General features: G+C 47.5%; 1 protein-coding gene across 4 annotated transcripts; it reads left to right on the forward strand.

The window, feature by feature from the left end:
- Nucleotides 1-280: 280 nt before the first annotated feature.
- Nucleotides 281-20,341, forward strand: LOC102946495 (cystatin-B). Of its 4 annotated transcripts, none has more exons than XM_043545307.1 (5): nucleotides 404-653; nucleotides 12,295-12,396; nucleotides 13,252-13,408; nucleotides 18,069-18,170; nucleotides 19,405-20,341. In XM_043545307.1, exons 1-5 carry the CDS (start codon nucleotides 649-651, stop codon nucleotides 19,531-19,533), a joined length of 495 nt encoding a protein of 164 aa, XP_043401242.1. In that variant the 5' UTR covers nucleotides 404-648; the 3' UTR covers nucleotides 19,534-20,341. The 4 variants fall into 4 exon arrangements, with proteins under 4 accessions (XP_027687388.2, XP_043401242.1, XP_043401936.1 ...); XM_043545667.1 differs by lacking the exon at nucleotides 404-653 and adding an exon at nucleotides 1,433-1,452; XM_043546001.1 differs by lacking the exon at nucleotides 12,295-12,396 and having other exon boundaries at nucleotides 511-653.
- Nucleotides 20,342-21,404: the final 1,063 nt, after the last annotated feature.

Below are 21,404 nucleotides of genomic sequence, written 5' to 3' on the forward strand. Positions count from 1 at the left end.
GCTGTGATCATGGGATAGCAGTTCTGCCCATGCCTGTCCCGGGCGCTGCCGCTGCCTGGAGCCACTTCTCGTGCACCAGACTGGCCTCGCCCTGCCCGGACTCATGCAGGGCGAGGCAGCAGCCAGGGGTGAGCGCTCAGGCCTCTTCTCAACGCCTCTCAAAGGACGGTGCGGCGCGTCTCCGAGATCTACGCTCCCCCCGCTTGCCCGGGGCTTCCCCGTCCCCGCTCCACGGGGCCGCGCCCTGGCCCCCACCGCGCTCCTTGAGCGGGGAGGAGGCGCTGGCGCCCCGAGTCCCGCCCGGGACAGCAGCCGGATCCAGCCTCCGCCACGGAGGCGCGCGGGCGGGCTCGCGGGGCTGGGCGGGGCTGGCTCGCTGGGGACGCGCCTGCCCGTCACACGCCCCTGCCCGGAGCCTGGTCAGGGCGCGTGAGTTGGCATCTCAGAGTCGCACCCACCTTCTCCTCCAGCCCGCCCAATAGGAGCCCGGGGCTGAGCTCACGTGACGGAACCTTTGGTCCTGGCGACGTCGCTTCGGCCTGGCTGGTGGCGGACTCGGAGCTCCGCACTCAGCTGCCGCCGCCGCCATGCAGTGTGGCGGGCTGACGGGTGTCCGGCCGGCCACCCCGGAGACGCAGCAGATCCTCGATGAGGTGAGGGGGCGCCTGGCCGGGCTACGGAGCCGCTAAGCCGGGGCGGGGGGCAAGGAGGCCTTTGCACCCAGCGCGCCTGGTTGAGCGGCGGCGGGCAGGGTGCCCATGGTTCGCGTCCCTGTGCTGGGTCTGAGACACCTGGTAAAATGACTCCTGTTCAGGTGAGTTCAGCGGCAAGCAATCAGAGTGATGCAGTGCAAACGTTCAAGTTAACATGGAGTGGACTGAGCCCCTGTTAAAAAGACCGAGGAGGAGCAGGTAAGGGGGGGGTAGCAGAGGTGACACATAACCAGCCGCTGTGTGGCACCTGCTGACACTCAGCTCACAGCGTGCAGCCAGCGCCAGCCGGAAACGGGACTGGGGCAGGGCCCTGCTGATCAAGAGCCAGCATTCAGCAGGGGCTGCGCTGACAGACTGGCAGGAGCGGCCAGCCCCACACGCTGCATCTTTGTCCTGCCACCAGCCTTGCACACCCAGCCCCACCCTCAGCCACTGGACCCCCCACTCCGCCCCACCCCACCGCTGGTGGGCAGGCAGCTGGCGAGTAGGGATCCAGCCGGCAGCAGGACCCGCCGGTACTGATGGAGGACGGACCGACAGAAAATATGGGACAGTTTGCCCATTTTTTTTAAAAAAAGTTGGGACATCTGCAAGAGGGTCTAAAAACGGGACGTCTGGTCACCCTACAGAGGGGGGAAATGGCAACGCACTACAAAATAAAAGCAACTTTTCTCTCGTAAACAGCGTGTATTGAGAATAGAAACTGAGTGACAAGCGGAGCTGCTGCTCAGGGCATGAGGTACTTGTCTGCTGCAGAGAGTAAAAAAGTGTGGTAATGCCAGTGATGATTTCTCAGGAGGTTCACCTCTGCACGGGAATGTGGGGGCCTGTAAATCAAGAGCAGGGACTGTCGTTTAGGAACACTCTGAATGAGGGAGATTGTTTTATGTCTTGTTGAAACACACAACGAAATCCTTCTCCACCGGAAAGGAGAGGCTTCGAAATTTGCCTAAAAAATTCTTCAAAAATGAGAAGTCTTACATAATTTAATAAGGATGAAATCAAAAGGAGGGGGGGTCTATAAAAATTACTTTAAAATGTTTATAGGGCTCAATTCTGGCTTTGCTCTGAGACCTGTGCAAGGGCATTGGAGCCTTCCCAAAAGTGGGGGCACTGGGGGCCCTGCCCCCAGCCAAGCCAGAAGCCAGAGTGGGGCCAGGGTGCCTGTTCAGGGTGAGCCAAAAACAGCTGCTCCAAGCCCCCCCTTCCTGAGAGCTGCGCGGGCAGCTGTGGGGAGCCCATGCGGAGTCATGGACCCTGCACCTCCACAGCCCGGTGCGGATCCTGGGGGTGGGGACACAGGCCTGGGGCTGCTCTCACACCGTGGGCAGGTGGAAGATCCACACGCAACTGTCCCAGCTCCCCAGCCAGGCTCCATGTTGGCCTGCCTCGTGAGTGGGGCCTCGGGGAGAAGGGAGCAAGGTCTGCCCTGGCAAAAATTGGACGGCCCAGGCCTATCCACTTTCAAAAAGTGGGAGGGCTATGGCCCCCCTGACACCTCTGGTTCCGGGGTCCCTGGACCTGTGTGAAGTCCCAAGGGCAGACCAGAAACCAGATTGGAATTTAGACTCCCCCTTGCTCCAGGGGAAAAGTTATCTCTGCCAGCCCTGTATCTGGAACAAATTACAGTAGAACCCCGTTTATCGGATCTAATTGGGACCGGGGCCAGATCAGATAATCCAAAATTCAGATAATCAGGAGAATGGGCAAAGAGCTTTTTATCCATTATTTTAAAATATGAAGTTGCTTTTAAACTAGCTGACCCTGTCCAGAAAAGCATTAAAACATACATACCCGCCTTATAGAACTGTAGGACTGGAAGGGACCTCGAGAGGTCATCTAGTCCAGTCCCCTGCACTCATGGTAGGACTAGACTGTCCCTGACAGGTGTTTTTCTAACCTGCTCTAAAAAATCTCCAATGACAGAGATTCCGGAACCTCCCTAGGCAATTTATTCCAGTGCTTAACTACCCTGACAATTAAAGTTTTTCCTAATGTCCAACCTAAACTGCCGTAGCTGCATTTTAAGCCCATTACTTCTTGTCCTATTCTCAGAGGTTAATGACAACAATTTACCTCCCTCCTCCTTGTAACAATCTTTTATGTACTTGAAAACTGTTGTGTCCCCCTTCAGTTGTCTCTTCTCCAGACTAAACAAACCCAATTTTTTTCAATCGTCCCTCATAGGTCATGTTTTCTAGACCTTTGATCATTTTTGTTGCTTTTCTCTGGATTTTCTCCAGTTTGTCCACATCTTTCCTGAAATGTGGTGCCCAGCACTGGACACAATACTCCAGTTGAGGCCAAATCAGCATGGAGTAGAACAGAAGAATTACTTCTTGTGTCTTGCTGACAACACTACTGCTAATACATCCCAGAATGATGTTTGCTTTTTTTTTTGCAACACTGTTATGCTGTGGACTCGTTTAGCTTGTGATCCACTATGACCCTGCAGATTCCTTTCTGCTGTACTCCTTCCTAGACAATCAAGCATTTGATTGTCTAGGAAGGAGTACAGCAGAAAGGAATCAGTACAGCATTTTAAGCCCATTTCCCATTTTATATGTGTGCAACTGATTGTTCCTTCCTAAGTGGAGTACTTTGCATTTGTCCTTATTGAATTTCATCCTATTTAATTCAGACCATTTCTCCAGATCTATTTGAATTTTAATCCTATCCTCCAAAGCACTTCCAACCCCTCCCAGCTTGGTATCATCCACAAACTTTCTGGGAACAGTTTCCCCTAGTTTATGAGAATGTCTTCTTAGCTACTTAACAGAATATACAATCTGTTTTACACGGCTGAAAAGACACTATGGTTACAGACGTGAGGTCAATTTCCTGTGTGCGCAAGTTGTTCGGTTAATACGGAGAGCCAGATAATGTAGGGTTGGATAAATGGGGTTCTACTGTACTTCCCATGGCATGCCACCTCAACTATGCTGGCTGGTGTGTTGGGGGACAGAGCCCTGGCTCCCCTACTCCCCACCCATCTGCAGAAGAGGGGGACTAGCAGTTCTGCAGAGGCTGCTTTTCCCTTCCCTCCCTCTCTCCCCCACTTGCTTCTACCTGTGATGTAGTTAGCCCAAGAAGGGGAGTAAGGTGGTTATCCCCTTACTCCTCTGTGTGGCCATTGTGCCTACAGAGTTTAGGAGAGAATAGGATCTTTTCTACAGACTTCTTAAACCATCCTGTAGGATTCAATAGATAATTATATCCTCGCTATATGATACTGCAGATTGATTGCAACACTCTCTAGAAAGGTTTTTATCTTCTATTACATTCTATAGGATTTTTCTATAAAGGAATGTTTGGTGTTTGACTGTGGTCTTCCTGGTGATAACTGCAGAATGCTGGCAACTTGTCAGCAGTGCAGAGTATGTGTAGGGTGACCATATTTCCCTAAACTGAAAACAGGATGCGCGGAGGTGGCCCAAGCCGCCTGACATCGCCACTCCCTCCCCCTCACCAAACATTCCTCCGACCCACCAAATGAGCCAAGTAGCAGAGATTGGGGCGGGGGGCGGTGGGGAGTGGAGGAATGGGGATAGCCTGGGATCTGGACAGCAAAACAGTGTGAGTGTGTGAGGGAATGTGAGTACTTTTGGGCTCAGAGCCAGGAGGTGAAGCTATTTGACTATGATACACCTTGCAGTGTGATGGTCCTTCGGGGGAAATCCTGCTTTGGGGGATAGCAGAGGGGCAGGAAGGAGGCTCCAGGTAGCAGGAGGGACCAAAGAGACTCCAGATAGCTGCTCTGGGGTGGTGGGGGAAGGGCAGGATGTGGCAGAAGCGGGTGACTGGAGGCAGACTGGGGAGTGAAAGAGGCCAGTGGGGGATTGGAGAGGGCTTCGTGTTAAAGTAATTGTACCCTTCTGCATTCAGCCCCATCCGGAAGAGGCATTTCAAGTATTTTGGGAAGCAGAACACAGTTGCAGTGAAGGCAGTGATTTCAGTCCGGCAGCAGGTTTAGGGAGAGGTGTGGTGTGGGGTTATTGGGGAGTTACACTTTCACCAAGATGTTTCCTTCTCAGAGTCCTAAAGGGACAACTCATCCCTGTAATAAAATCTTAGGGTATGATTATCTGTTTTGGGATGATACGCGGGCTAGCAGGGAATAGCTGCCCCTCTGCTGTGTCTGGAGTGGCAGCAAAAAGTCCTGCAGTTGCACATGTTGCTCAAGATCAGTGGCATGTGGCCCTGGCAGGGGAGTCTATGTGCCCATGCTCATCTGTAGGCCTTATTTCTATTCTGAATTTATATAGCTTTGACTTCCAGCCATTGGATCTTATTATGCTTGTGTCTGCTAGAGTAAAGAACCTGCTACTATCAGAAATCTTCCCATGTAGTTACTTATGGACTGTGATCAAGATCTCTTTTCTCTTGGATAAACTAAGCAGGCAGAGTTTTAGTCTCTCACTGTAAAGCAGGTTTTCCAGAACTTGCATCATTCTTGTAGCTCTTTTCTGAGCCCTTTCCAATATGTCAACATTGTTTTTGAAGTGTAGACACCAGAACTGGACAGAGTATTCCAGTAATGGTCTCACTAAATGCTGGACAGGATGGTAATGTCGTCTCCCTATTTCTACTTGCCATCCTGCTCGTACATCCAAGGATCATGTTGCTGTCTTAGGTACATCACACTGGGAGCTCATGTTCAGTTGCTTATTTAGAATGATCCTAAATCCTCTTCGGTGTCACTGCTTTCTAGGGATGTAAATAGCATTTTAAAAAGTATCAGTTAACCGTTTAACCGTTAACAAGTTCACCATGAATCTACCACACACACATTATCTTTGTCAAGTGCGTTTACTAACAACAAAAACAGACAGTCTTATATGTGAAACCCACTTTTTTGTTTAATTTTTTCTGTAATAGCCCTGAGCCATCCAAAAACACAAAAAGTCCGATTAGAATTTCAACCTACTGCTGATTTTTGTTAAGAAAAATTAACATGTTTACATGCTCTGGTGTCAGTCTTGTTCTTTGCATTTTCTTGAACTGCCAGAAACAAACACGGTCAGCGTTGTTTGATTTTTGCCGCCTTTTTCACATGAAACAGAGGGATGTTTCAGCTTCAAATAGTTCAGCATTGCTCTGGTGCTGTTTGCATATCTCAGCTCTGTATTACACAGTTTACACGTAATGGTGTCTTCTGTTATTTTTGTGAAATGATTCCAGGCATTACTCCTTTTCGATCACTCCATCTTCACTAGGGAATAGTAGTTACCAAAAATCACGATAACCTACGTGATGATGTTTGAAGGTTTAATGCTACTAAAATGTGATGTCAGTTCCATAGCAATGGTCCAAACAATGCGGAACCTGTTACATACCTATCACATACCCTATGAGAGCGTTTTTCAAACTTTGGGTCAGGCATGTCAGGCACTGGGTCACTCTGGTCAGTGCTGCTGACCGGGACGTTAAAAGTCCCGTCGGCGGTGGTGCCCAGCTAAGGCAAGCTAGTGCCTACCTGTTCTGACACCACACTGTGCCCTGGAAGCAGCCAGCAGTGGGTCTGGCTTCTAGGGGGGCCACGGGGCTCCACACGCTGCCCCCGCCCCAAGCACCGGCTCCACTGGGGAGGGGGAGGGTGCCTGCGGGCGAGAGCCGCCCGGAGCCGCTTGCACTCCTCCACCTAGGAGCCAGACCTGCTGCTGGCCACTTCCTGGGCACAGCGCAGTCTGCGGTGCTGGAACAGGAGGGAAGCCTGCCTCTGCACCCCAGCTGCACTGCTGACCGGGAGCCACGGGAGGTAAGCCCATGTCCCAATCCCACACCCCAACCCCCTGCCCCACCCTGAGCCTCCCCAAACCTGGAACCCCTTTCTGCACCCCAAACCCCTCATCCTCGCCCAGAGCCCTGACTCCTTCCCAACCTCCTGCCCCAGCCCAGAGCCCTCTCCCACACCCTGAACCCCTCATTCCTGGCCACAGCCCTCACCCCAACCCTCTACCTCATCCTTGAGCCCCTCCCAAACCTCTCATCCCCAGCTCTGTTGAGTTGAGGACATCAACAGTTTTCTTCAACTGGGTCCCCAGAAAAAAAGTTGGAAAACTGCTGCCCTATGAAATAGTACTGCTGTGGTGTTTTTCATGTACACATTAGGCATTTAAACATGAACTGAATACGTTACTGGTAAGACCGATGCTTATCGGTTAACCAGTTAACATTTTACATCCCTACTGCTTTCTAGGATATATTCCCACATTCTATAAGTGTGACCTGCATTCTTTGTTCCTAGAAGTATGACCTTGCATTTTGCTGTATTAAAGTGCATGTTGTTAAATTAATCTAGTTTACCAAGTGATCCAGATCATTCTGTAGAACTGTCCTGTTCTTATTTACACCTCCACAATTTTTTGTGTCATCTGCAAAATTTGCCAGCCATGATTTTATATTTTCTCCAAGACATAATGCATGGATAAACAAATGTAACCCTTCTGCCTCTCAGTGTTGGCAGCAACAAGGGCTGGGTTGAGTATCTAGGGGTTCCATTCCAATAAGACAATGCAAAACCGGCTCGAGCCTCCACCCAGTGACCTGGGACAAATATATACCACCCCCACTGGGCGCCTCCGAGAGGCAATACTTCCCCTCTCACAAGCACATAGTCTGAGTGTAGCAAAAAGCCTTTTAATAACAGAGAGAAACAATGTGGCATTATGCTGGTGAAACACCACCAACAGGATTCATAACACAACTCATGAGCAAAAAACCCACCCCAAGCAAATTGGGGTGTGTCCTTTCCCTTTGGTTCTTGAGTCCAGCAACCCAAAATCACCCAAAGTCCCACGACCCAAAAGTCTCTGTCCCTGGTCAGGGCAGCCCCAGAGTTCGAAAGTTTATCTGCAGAGTTTTACCTCCCAACCTGGGTGGAGATGGGTGGGGGGGGCGTTAAGGGGCACCTTACATGGTCCAAAGCTGATTGCCCCACCTCTCCATGGGGCTCCGCTCTGCCAGCCACCCCATGAGCTGCTCCAGGCATCCGACAAACTGCTCTGCTCCACCAGCTGCTCTGCCAGCCATCCCGCAAACTGCTCCACCATATATCTTCAGGCTCCCCCACTACTTAACACAACACTCAGTGATTTCAGCTCTTAGTAAGTTTAGCTCTTTTGTGATTTCATCTTGTAGTAGGGAAGCCTCAGTGCTGGTGCACCATTAGCTGAAAGTGAATTCAGCTCAACAGCCTGTAACTAGACTCCTAACGGAATCAAAATTGGCTCTGATATTCTACAGTGGAGAGAGGAGGAAGTGCAATTAGCATGTAAGGCCCTTACCAGGGGGCCCATGCCACCAAGTATTAATACCTATCCCCAACCTCTCTCAATTCACAGAGTTTTGGAACCCATGTCCCTTGCCTAGCGAGTGCTACTTAGTTGATGGTGAGTCCCTCCATCATAACAAAAGGCCAAGTACAGTTCCACTGTCCTTGATTCCCATAATCAGGGTAATAACAATTTATTCTTCCTGCCCCAATAACAGAGACACAGGGGATCCCACAGCAGCCAAAGTGACCATTTGGGCAGCTATGGCCTCATTCTAGGCAGGGTGGGTGTGCCTATGCAAATGAGATTGGCCCCTGAAGTTCTTTTCCACAACTTGCCACACCTCACCACCAGATGTCAGGGTGGAGCTCATCCTGACTGTGCTTACACAAATTTTATAGCATTGAGCCAATAACAGATCCCTATGGGACCCCACCAGAAACACCCCAGAATGGATGATAATTCCCTGCTAAATGATTACTTTTTTGATGTAATTTAGCTGGTTTTAAATGTGTTTAATACATGCTACATTGATTTTTGGATAGTGCTAATTTTTAAATAGAATAAGCATGTAGTGCTAAGTCCAATTTAAGTGTTTCCCAAAAGTCTGTTATAAGTTTTCAAAACCTCTCTGTGGATTTGATTCCTTACACAGCATACAGAAACTCCAGAGACAGTCTGCCTACACAGTTACAAAACCATACCGTATCCCACTGGGTAGAGACTCCTCTTCACATATGGTATTCTGCCCTCACCTTCCCTCTTATATCCACCAGCCCAACACCCTATGTTCTCACAGAGCCTTATGCAATGTTTCTCCCTTCAGACATCCCCTACCTCCTTCCTAACCTCACAAGAGGGAGTGTCAGAGAACTGGGAACCTCACAGCACAATGCAAATAGGCATGCTCTGGATAGCATGAGGAGTCATTTCAGTGTGCCCCAGGCTAGTGTGGCAGGTCCATGTTGCTGCTGGTTCATCCTAATATACTCTCCCATACGTGATTCTGACTGGCCAGCCTGAAACTTTTCAAGCTACAAGAGGATGTGCAGCAGGTAGAAGTCCAGCCCCCTGTGCTGTGGCAGGACCAAGTAAACCTAGACCATCCCTGACAGGTGTTTGTCCGTCTTGTTTTTAAAGCTTCCAATGATGGGATTCCTCATCCTCCCTTGGAAGCCTATTCCAGAGCTTAACTACCCTTATAATTAGATAATAGGAAATAATTTCTAACCTAAATCTTCCTTGCTGCAGATTAAGCCCATTACTTCTTGTCCCACCTTCAGTGGACATGGAGAACAATTGATCACATTCCTCTTTAAAACAGCCATTAACATATTGGAAGGCTGTTATCAGGTCTCTCAGTCTTCTTCTCTCAAGACTAAATATACCCAGTTATTTTTAACCTTTCCTCGTAGGTCAGCTTTTCTAAACCTCTTATCATTTTTATTGCTCTTTTCTTGACTCTTTCCAATTTATCCACATCTTTCCTAAATTGTGGTGCCCAGAATTGGACACAGGACTCCATCTGGGACCACACCAGTGCTGAGTAGAGCGGGACAATTACCTCCTGTGTCTTCCATACAATGCGCCTGTTAATACACCCCAGAATGATATTAACTTTTTTTGCAGCTGCATCGTATTGAGTTTGTGGTCCACTATAAATTCCAGAACCTTTTCAGCACTTCAACTAGATAATTATTTCCATTTTGTAATTGTGCATTTGATTTTTTCCTCCTTAAGTGAAGTACTTTGCACTTGTCTTTATTGAATTTAATCTTGCTGAATTCAGACCAATTCCCTAATTTGTCAAGGTCATTTTGAATTTTAAACCTGTCCTCCAAAAGGCTTGCAGCGCCTCCCAGCTTGGTGTCATCTGCAGATTTTATAAGCATATTCTCTACTCCGTTATCCAAGTCCTTAATGAAAATATTGAATAGTACCAGACACAGGAATGACCCCTGCAAGACCCCACTGGATGTGCCCTCCCAATTTGACAGCAAACCATTGATAACTACTGTTTGAGTACCAGTTGTTCACCCACCTTATAGTAATTTCATCTAGACCACATTTCCCTAGTTTGCTTGTGAAAATGTCATGCAGAACTGTGTCAAAAGCCTTAATAAAATCAAAGTATATCATGTTTTCCGCGCCCCACCCCCATCCACTTGGTCAGCAATCCAATCAAAGAAGAAAATTAAGTTGGTTCGGCAGGATTTGTTCTGCCGACTATTTTTTATAACCCTATTATCCTCCAGATGCTTACAAATTGATTGTTTAATAATTTGCTTCAGTATCTTTCCAAATATTGAAGTTAGGCTAATTGGTCTATAATTCCCTGGGTCCTCCTTGTCGTCCCCTTCCCCCCCTTTAAAGATAGGTACTTTGTTTGCCCTTCTCCGATCTTCTGGGACCTCACCCATCCTCCAGGAGTTCTCAAAGATAATTGCTAACAAGATTGCTTCAGCTAGTTCCTTAAGTACCCTGGGATGGATTTCATCTGCTCTGCTTGCTTGAATACATCTAACGTATCTAAATATTCTTCAACCTGTTCTTTCCCTATTTTGGCTTGCATTCCTTCCCCCTCGTTGTCAATAATTGTGTTGAGTATCTGGTCATCGTTAACCTTTTTAGTGAAGACTGAAGCAAAATAGGCAGTAAGCAACTCAGCTTTCTTGATGCCATCAGTTATTAGCTCTCCTTCCCCAATAAATAGAGGACCTACACTTTCCTTCATCTTTCTCTTACTCCTAATGTATTTAAGTAACCTCTTTTTATTGCCTTTTATGTCCCTTGCTAGGTGTGCTTTAGCCTTTCTGATTTTGGTCCCTGCACACTTGTGCTGTTCTTTTGTACTCCTCCTTATCAATTTGACCACATTTCCACTTTTTGGTAGGATTCCTTTTTGATTCTCAGGTCATTAAAGAGCTCCTGATAGAGCCATATAGGCCTCGTACTATTCTTCCGATCTTTCCTTTGCGTCAGAATAGTTTATAGTTGTCTTTAATATTGTCTCCTTGAGGAATCCCATGCACCGCTACAGGCTGGGGACTGACTGGCTAAGCAGCAGTTCTGCAGAAAAGGACCAGGGGATTACAGTGGATGAGAAGCTGGATATGAGTCAGCAGTGTGCCCTTGTTGCCAAGAAGGCTAACGGCATATTGGGCTGCATTAGTAGGAGCATTGCCAGCAGATTGAGGGAAGTGATGATTTCACTCTATTCAGCACTGGTGAGGCCACACATGTGTCCAGTTTTGGGCCCTCCACTACAGAAAGGATGTGGACAAATTGGAGAGAGTCCAGCAGAGGGCAATGAAAATTATCAAGAGGCTGGGGCACATGACTTATGAGGAGAGGCTGAGGGAACTGGGCTTGTTTAGTCTGCAGAAGAGAAGAGTGAGGGGGGATTTGATAGCAGCCTTCAACTACCTGATGGGGGGGGGGGGGGGAGGGAGGGAGTGTTTTCCAAAGAGGCTGGAGCTCGGCTGTTCTCAGTGGTGGCAGATGACAGAACAAGGACCAGTGGTCTCAAGTTGCAGTGTGGGAGGTCTAGGTTGGATATTAGGAAACACTATTTCACTAGGAGGGTGGTGAAGCATTGGAATGGGCTACCCAGGGAGGTGGTGTAATCTCCATCCTTAGAGGTTTTTAAGGTCCAGTTTGACAAAGCCCTGGCTGGGATGATTTAGTTGGTGACTGGTCCTGCTTTGAGTAGGGGGTTGAACTAGATGACCTCTGAGGTTTCTTCCAGCCCTAACCTTCTATGATTCTATAACTGCCAGCTCTTTTGAACTGATTTTTTCCCTTAGATATTCTTCCCATCGGACCTTAACTACCAGTTCTCTGAGTTTTAGTCTGCTTTTTTGAAGTCCATTATCCTTATTTTGCTGCTCTCACTCCTTCCTTTCCTTAGAATCATGAAATCCATCTTTTCATGATCACTGTCACCCAAATTGCCTTTCACCTTCAGATTCGCAACGAATTCCTCCCTGCTGGTCAGAATCAAGTCTGAAATGGCTGTGCCCCTGGTTACTTCCTCCACTTTCTGGAACAAAAACTTGTCCTGGATACATACAAAGAACTTATTGGAGATTTTTGTGTTTTGCTGTATTACTTTACCAACAGATGTCTGTAGTTAAAGTCCCCCATTACTACCAGATCCTGTGTTTTGGATATTTTTGTTTAGAAATGCCTCCTCCACCTCCTCTCCCTGATTTAGTGGTCTATAGTAGCATTCCCCCACCACACACACACACACCCCCAGCATTACATCAACCCTATTTTTGTTTAACCCTTTTATTTTTACTCAGAGACTCTCTACTGGTCTACCTCCTCCCTTCTTCTGGACCACAGAACCACTTCTCATGTGAGCTCCCCTCCCTCCTGGTGATGCCCATCAGTCACATGCTCTTGTGAGTCGGTGTTTCTGTGGTAATAATGTCAGCCCCCGGGCTACATATGACTGTGGCTCATCTGCATCTGTGGAGCCAAGTGTTCTGCTTTAGGGTGGAAAAACAAAATATGCTGATCCAGGTTGTCTGCCTAGCCTCTAACACTCAGAGCAGGGCCTAGAATCACTGAGGGGAAGGTCATGATATTACTGGATTTTTCCTTCGGGTTTAGTGCTGCAGCATTAGCTCATCAGCACTTCAGTTGTGTTTACACAGAATGTTCACAGCAGCAGCAGCTTGGCTGCTAATGCAGTGACAGGCACACTCAGTCCACTAGCTGGCTCTTAGTAATATCCTTACCTGTAGCACTGTAGGAAAAGGAATTGGGCTAAGACTGACTGCACCCTCTGTGGGTCGTATTCTCCCATTGTAAAATACAAGATTGCTGGGGGTTATTTGCATTTTGCATGGGGAGAGTTAGAGCTTCACTGCTTCAGTTTTGGAGTTACGATGAGATGTACTCTTATGAGTGGGGGTACAGGTGGGGACGGGAGCCCTTCCCCATGACAGACAGCGTACAGAGTGACCAGAGCTCCCTCTCATGCCCTATGAGAGGGAAGGTGCTAGTACAAGTGACCTAGAGCTCAGCTCGACTGTGAAATGAGCGAGTTCTTGGTCCTGTCTTTTTCTCCTGCCGGGGGTGGGGGGAGTCCTGGATGCAGGAATCCTTTAGGTACATTTCCACTCCACAGTTTCATGAAGTAGCCTGAGGAGGAGCCAGCTGGAACCTTCTGTGCTTGGAGTGGGAGCAGGTGTGCTGACTCGGCAATACAATGGCATATGTTTTTTTTCCTCCTGTTTAATGGATATTTACAGGGAACAGGAATTTCCTTTTCTGAGCTGGATTGTGTATATGCTCCTTGCTTGTGTTCCTGCACAGCAGAGAGGTGGAGGAATACATAGCCATACACCCAAAGGAGGTGAGACCAGCTGTATTGAGCTGGGGTTGAGGCACTACAAGGCTGCATTACTGGTCAGTATCATTAACTTTCCTTGTCCTTATAAGTAAAGTTTGAAATATCCCTCTCTTCAACCTAAAGCAGGGGTGGGCAAACTTCGGCCCACGGGCCAGATCTCACCCACCAGCCATTTTAATCTGGCCCTCGAGCTCCCACTAGGGAGCGGGGTCTGGGACTTGCCTCACTCCAGCCAAGGAGCAAGATTGGGGGCCACTCCACTCTGGCCCTCCTGGTGCTCCAGCCGGGGATCAGGGTCGGGGGCCGCACCACGTGGCTCCCAGAAGCAGCAGCATGGCCCCCCCCTCCGGCTCCTATGTGTACAGGCTGCCAGGGGCCTCCGCTCTGCACGCTGTCGCCACCCCAAGTGCTGCCCCTGCAGCTCCCATTGGCCAGGAACCACACCTTTGAACCCCTTGATCCCAGCCCAGAGCACCCTCCTGTACCCCAAACCCCTCATCCCCAGTCCCACCCCAAAGCCTACACCCCAAGCCAGAGCCTGAACCCCTTCCCTCACCCCAGCCCCCTGCCCCAGCTCTGATCCCTCTCCCACCCTCCGAGCCCCTTGGTCCCAGCCCGGAGCACCCTCCTACCCCCCAAACTCCTCATCCCCAGCCCCACCCCAGAACCTGCACCCTGGAGCCTGCATCCCCAACCAGAGCCATCACCACCTCGTGCACCCCAATTTTGTGAGCATTCGTGGCCCGCCGTACAAAATCTATTCCCAGATGTGGCCCTCAGGACAAAAGGTTTGCCCACCCCTGACCTAAAGCGTATGCTGTAGTTAGTGTGCTTCAGTGATCTGAGCACAGAAAGACCAAAAGTAATTTGTGAATTCTCTCAGGTTCTATCACTGCCTCTATCTATGATATTAGACAAGTCACTTCCTCTCTCTGTGCTTCAGTTTTCCTTTCTGTAATATGAGAATAAGAATAGCTAGCTCACAAAGGGTTGTAAACCTCAATCAATGGTCAAAGAATTTTTGAAATGCAAAACTTTATTACTTTATAACACTTTTTATTTATTATTATTACCAGTCATAAGTGTCATACTGTGAAATATCCATTAAACAGACTTCCTAAAGCCTCACTTAACTGGCCTTCGCTTATATTCCTGTAGGAAATGGGACATTACTTCAGCACCAAATTATTTTGTGGTTTAAAAACTTACTTCTGGGGGAATTCTGTGCAAAAAAATAAAAAATTCTGCACCAAAAAATTAAAAATTCTGCACACAATATTTTAAAATTCTGCAATATTCTGCATATTTTATTTGTCAAAATAATGCAATACAAGTACTCTAGTTTCAATTATTTCGGTAATTTATTTAAACTACAATACAATGGATGGAGAATGGGAGCGGGGAGCATTGGAGGAAATCCCCAAACCCTCTTGCCTAATAGTAATGTAGCTAGGTTTAATATAATTTAGGCCCAGATTTAGGTTCCAAGTCTTGGTTTTGGCTCCATGGCAATCCACAAAATTTCTGCCAAATCCTGTAGGTGCCTAAATTCACCGAATGCCAAAGTCTTCAGGGTAAAAATTCCCAAGGTGCCTAAGTTTCTGCCTCTGAGTATGCGCGTTGCTGCCTCTCTCCAGGCATCCAAATGCCTATCTCCATCCTAAGCCTCGGAGTGATCCATGAGCCAGAGCCAGACAGGCAGTCAGCTGCGTAAGTCACGTGCAGGGCCCACGTTCTGGTAAGTGTGCCCAGAGGCCAGCTACCAGACAGAGTCTCATTCAAAATCTGGCTGAAGGAAGAGGTGGCAGTGCTGTGTAAGTACTTGTACACCATGGAACAGTCAGAGCGAGAGAGACTCTATAGCCTGGTGGCTAGGGCACCCACTTGTGAGGTAGGAGGCCCTGAGTCCAGTCCCCCCACGCTTGACTCTTTCTTTATTGATCCTCAGCAGGACAGGTTGAGGGAGCCCCACATCAGAATACCCCATAATTCAGTGGTTATCACACTCACCTAGGATGTGGGAGCCCCAGGTTCAGTTCTTCTCTTGGCTTGAGGGGAGAAAAGGGGGAGAAGAGAGACCCCTGTTCAAATCCTAAGTGCAGGAGGGAAGAATCTAGTTCTCTCACATCCCAGATGAGTGCTCTGAACAGTGGGCTGAAAAGCCCGGCTCTTCCTCCTCCTGTGTCCTCCCCCTCCCCTGTTTTGTGTGGGCAAGGCAGGCATCTAACTCATTCCCACAAGAAACTATTTAGGCACCTAAGCCACCTGACACCAGGCGGAGGGTTTTGTTCGTGAATCACTAAACAGAGAGCGGCGCCTCCCTGCAACCTGGGCGTAGGCACTAATCTCCGTTGGAGGAGTGGAGGTTGGCATACCCTTTTGTCAGCATCGGCTAGCCTTTGTTAGCTTAGGCAGCTCCCTGCCTAGCTTGCTGCCTTTTTGTGGCTTGCAGTCTAACCTGTCCCTCTCTCCCCATTCATTGTACAGGGAACCTAGGTGCCTAACTCAGGCTTTGTGGATTGCAGTGAGATGCCGTGAAAATCACAGATGTGCAACAGGCGCCATGCCTCTGTTACAAAGTCTGAGTTCTTCTGTGCATCCAGGTGTTAATAACAGTTTTTAATTTTGAAAAGGAAGATGGATCCGAAGAGGACTTTTGTCAAGAGGAATGGTTTTGTGTGTTTTTGACACCTAGTGTTTTTCAGCTGCAGATTTCAAAGCACTTTGCATAGGTGGGTCAGTATGATTTTCCCACAGTAGAGAAGGGGAAGCTGAGACACAGACAGAGGAAATAACTTGCCAATGGTCACATAGCAAAGTAGCTGGCTAGCTGGATTTAGAAGCCAAATCTCTTGAGTTCCAGCCTCATATCATGTCTGCTGAACCACACTGCTTCCCCAGGTTCACTGCCTGTCTAGAATTAGGGCCAATTGGTGAGCCTGTGTCACAACTCAGGGGAAATACAAGTGAAGTTGCCCTCAGTGCTCCCTCAAGAGCACCCACTCTAGGCTCCCTGATCCTTAGCTGTCACTTCTCTTGGTGGAGACACGTATCTCGTTGCCTCCTGACCAGGGTTTTTCCAGGCTGCAGAGTTCCCGCCCACACTGTGATATTTCCAGCAAACCAGACTGCCTAAACAGGCCAGCATCTGGCTTTCTCTCCACAGGCTATGAACAACTGCAATTGCCAGCAGTTACAGGTTACCACCGGCTCTTTCTGGTAGGAGTCTGTCCTTCAAACTGCACACGGGGAGGGTGGGGGTTGTGGTTACGAGTTCATAACAGCCTTTAGCTCAGAATAGTTCAGTCTCCCCTTTATACAGCTTGGGCCTTTGATCTTTAGACTCTGAATACAGGTGATCCGCAGAAAATGGTCCTCTCCTCAGGGTGTAGCTTCAAAAGGCTGGGTTTTGGGCATAACTGGAGGTGAGGAATTTGCTTTCACCTCCCCCTGGAGGCCCAAGCAAACCACTAGTTACTGTTTGTCCCAAAAGTCCATTCTTGTCTGGCACGTTATTAAATACAGTCCAGTTGAAGGTCATAACACTTCCCAGGGTTCATATCACATCTCCCCCCGTAGAGAGAGATCACACAGTCCCAGCCCACAATAATACATAACCTTTGTATTTAATACCCTGGATCCCAAAGATACTTGAACTTCATTCAGTAAGGTTTTTCAGGGATAGTACAAGAAATTGCCATATCTGTTACATCTTGTCATAAATATAAAGGGAGGGGTAATCACCTTTAAAATCCCTCCTGGCCAGAGGAAAAATCCTTTCACCTGTAAAGGGTTAAGAAGCTAAAGGTAACCTCGCTGGCACCTGACCAAAATGACCAATGAGGAGACAAGATACTTTCAAAAGCTGGGAGGAGGGAGAAAAACAAAGGGTCTGTGTCTGTCTGTGTGATGCTTTTGCTGGGGACAGAACAGGAATGGAGTCTTAGAACTTAGTAAGTAATCTAGCTAGATATGCGTTAGATTATGATTTCTTTAAATGGCTGAGAAAATTAAGCTGAGCTGAATAGAATGAATATTCCTGTCTGTGTGTCTTTTTTGTAACTTAAGGTTCTGCCTAGATGGATTCTCTATGTTTTGAATCTAATTACCCTGTAAGGTATTTACCATCCTGATTTTACAGAGGTGATTCTTTTTACTGTTTCTTATATTAAAATGTTTCTTTTCAAGAACTGAATGCTTTTTTCATTGTTCTAAGATCCAAGGGTTTGGGCTGTGGTCACCTATGCAAATTGGTGAGGATTTTTACCAAACCTTCCCCAGGAAGTGGGGTGCAAGGGTTGGGAGGATTTGGGGGGGAAAGACGTTTCCAAACGACGCTTTCCTAATAAAAATAAACCCAGATAAATGTTTGGTGGTGGCAGTGGAAGTCCAAGGGCAAAGGGTAAAATAGTTTGTACCTTGGGGAAGTTTTAACCTAAGCTGGTAAAAGTAAGCTTAGGAGGTTTTCATGCAGGTCCCCACATCTGTACCCTAGCGTTCAGAGTGGGGAAGGAACCTTGACATCTTGCTTTATGGAACATCTCACATTTTAGCCATTATGTTTTTGAGAAACATGAAGAGCAACATGTCCAGGGACACCATGGCAGTGTGACCTGTACCGCATCTTAGAAACACTAACAATGGAGCTCATGGGTTCCAGACTTTACGTCTGCCTCGAATAACTAGTAGAACCCTCTTTTTTTTCTTCTTCTTAAGGTGAAGCTTCAGGTGGAAGAAAAAGAAGGGAAGAAATTTGAGGTCTTCACTGCTGTGGAGTTTAAAACTCAGCTGGTTGCTGGAATAAACTACTTCATCAAGGTACAGGGCAGAGGGGAATGGGCTCTCAATTTGAATTTTATATGTGTAGTATCTTATACTTCATTCTTGTTCAATTAGTTAAATACAAAGAGGTTCCTGTGATTTGGCCCTTAGAATGGGTGTCACAGAGGGACTGGCCCCTTTAAGAGGGAATGGGCACCTATTGCTCATCAGCTCACCCCCGATTTGGGCTTAAAAGAGGGCACTTGGGCCCTTGATGGGGGGGCAAGATTGGCAGGTGAGAACTGTTTGAGACCATGGCAGAGAGAGAGAGAGAGAGAGAGAGAGAGAGAGAGCGAGCGAGCGCGCGAGACACGCACGCACGCAGAGAGAAACAGGAAGCAACAAGGAAGAGCTGGCAGGAGTTGCTTGGCAGAGAGCTGAGTTTAGAAGGAGAACAGTAACTATGAACTGCTGGTGAGGAGCTTGGAGGAAGGCTTTTGGTGAGAGGAGACCAAAGTTAGGGACCCCTGACAACCAGAAGCCTCAGGCAATGTCCCGTAGGAAAAGGGGAAGATATGGCCCAGTCAGGGGAAGCTGAGCCCAGAAGTTGAGGGTTTTTGCAGGAGGGTGGATTCCCCCGAGTGGGAAGGAGTAGGTGTGACGGGCAGGTTGGCCTGGAGGAATGGACTGCTGGAATAGAGGGAGCCCTCAGGGTGAAGACCTGAGCAAAAGGCTGTGGGAGGACTGGTCACTCTCAGGCAAAGAGGCCGGAAAGGGGGACCCTGTATCAGGGAAAAAAGGAACGGGGAACAAAGTGTTCCCAGGTGGTGACTTGCTGGTAATGTCCCTGGAGATGGAGATGGAAAATCCCACTGTATGTTTGTTTAATATGGACCCAAACGAGCCACTCTTCCCTGTAGTGACCCCATGCAACAACTATGTGATTGTGATGAAGGCGTTTTAGTGTTTGTGGTCCCAGATTTATTAATGCAGTGAGGTGCTCTAATCTAATTAACACCACCCCAGCCAGGTAAACAAATCTGATTATCCTTGTTTTACAGATGGGAAACAACCTTTCTGTGCCTGAGTGACTTGCCCCAAGGCCACACAATGAATGTGTGAAAGAGCCAGGGAGTGAGCTCATGACTCCTAATCTGTGCCCCAACAAGACAGCCCTTCCTTGGCCCCCTCTTCCCTTCCCCCAACCCAAAACACACACTCGCTAAAACGTCCTGTCCCTGGAAGGCTTTTATTCCATGGAACTTACTGTCCCTTTCTTCTTACCTTTCAGGTCCATGTTGGCAATGAGGAGTTCTTGCACTTGCGAGTGTTCAAAAGCCTTCCTCATGAGAACAAACCTCTGAGCCTCTCCAGTTATCAGAGCAACAAGACTAAGCATGATGAGCTGACTTACTTTTAGAGGCTATTCCAAAGAGCCCCTCTCAAATTTTTTTTATAGGCTACAAAGTGATGTTTCCGATACCAATGAATAGACTGAGAGTGCATTTAAAAATCTTGTCTGAAAAATCAATTCCTTTTCTAGAGTTCCCTCCCTCCTCAGTATCCCAAAGAAGGGACCTGGTTCTCCTCTCATTTACACTAGTGTAAAACAGGCATAGTTCCATTGAAATCAATGGTTTTACGCCAGCGTAAATTCCATGTAAGTGACTAGAGAATCATGCCCATAGAATCTGTTGTGAGCTAAAGAGAAAAGGGAGTGTAACCAGTACAACTGTGACATAGAGTAGTATAAGAATTAGAATTTCTTCTAGCCCTGTTACAGAATGGCAATGTTATTCAATAAATTGTAAAGAACAAACCCATGTTATTGTTAGGGAACTAGAGATGGAGGTTTACAACACTGGAGCAAACTTGAAAAAGTGAAAAGAAATAGGATCATACTCATTTGAAAAAGAAGCACTTCCTAGGCGATCGAATCTATCCCCCTGCAAGGATATGATATAGTTCCCAATAGAGGAAACGTCAGATCTGACAGTGCTTCTTCACCAAAAGTCCTTGTAAGGCATTAAAACCACATAGGCACTTCTAAGCAGATAATATTTCTACGGAAGGGTGTATTTAGCAGGAGTTTCGCTCTGTTCTCTTAGCTGTTGAAGATGTATGATTGTTTTATTTGTAAGGGCCATCTTCCTCACAACCCCAAGAAAGGGCAATCTCCCTGACAGACCAGCTGCCATTGAAGTGCAGATTAAAAGTGCTATATAAGAGCTAAGTATCATTATTCATTAACTGGTTGAACAAAGGTTATGCTATATTTGTAGCAAGCTAGCTCAATCAGAGCTCGCCGGGGTATGTTTATTCATGTTGGGAATTGCACCTCCAGCTTGAAGTGTAGACATCAGTAGGAATAATCATAAGATTCCCCTGAGACACAGGTAAGGAGAAGCCGAACACTTGAGGGAGGGGTGCATTCAGAGAGACCAGAAAGGCAACAGAGATGCAACATGACAGTACCTAAGTATGGAGTCAGGAGCCGAACTTTAAGGTGCCACAAGTCCTCCTTTTCTTTTTACCTAGAGACTAACCAATTTATTTTAGCATAAGCTTTCGTGAGCTACAGCTCACTTCATCGTAGTCACTTTGGAAAGCTTTGACCCCAAAGCAAATAGCAACTATGGTAAAAGTAAGTTTTGAAGGACATACAAGAGGAGATTTTTCAAAGAACAAATGGCAGTTAGGAATCTAACTCGCATTGAAACTTTCTCCCAAGAGTTTGAAAGATTTTCAGTATGGAAAAGGGCTGTAAGGTGGTGTGCTTCTTCAGCTGCTATGAGTTCATGTGGCACAGAGTGAAATGGATTCAGTGGAAATGGAGTGAAATGTGTTCTAAAATATCTGGATAGTCAGAAAATTCAGCTGACTATGAGAGAAAGCAGGAGGCTCTGTGAAGCTCTCATCAGGAGCAGGGAAAGGTTGAGGTTTAATACTGTGGATTTAATGGGCTAGGAAACCCTGGGATATATAGGGTACAGAGCATTGTTGGAAAACAAACTTCATTTCAGTATCCATCCAGCAGAAATGGTGCTGCCAAGATCCAGAGCATATTGGGGTGAGGAGAAGGAACTTACTGACTGAGAGGACACTTTTTAACCCTGATTACAAAGGAGGATTCAGAAATTCCTGAGATTTGTAATAATAGCACTTCATTTCCATATCTGTCTCTAAGACATCCATTTAAGTGGCCGCTGATAACTATTTCCTGGAATTTGCTGAAGAGCAGTGCCTAACGTTTCCTAGAAACTTGTCTTCTCATCTTCCCCACGGCCAGAC

Source organism: Chelonia mydas, chromosome 1 (assembly GCF_015237465.2).
Source record: "Chelonia mydas isolate rCheMyd1 chromosome 1, rCheMyd1.pri.v2, whole genome shotgun sequence".
Lineage (NCBI taxonomy): Eukaryota > Metazoa > Chordata > Testudines > Cheloniidae > Chelonia > Chelonia mydas.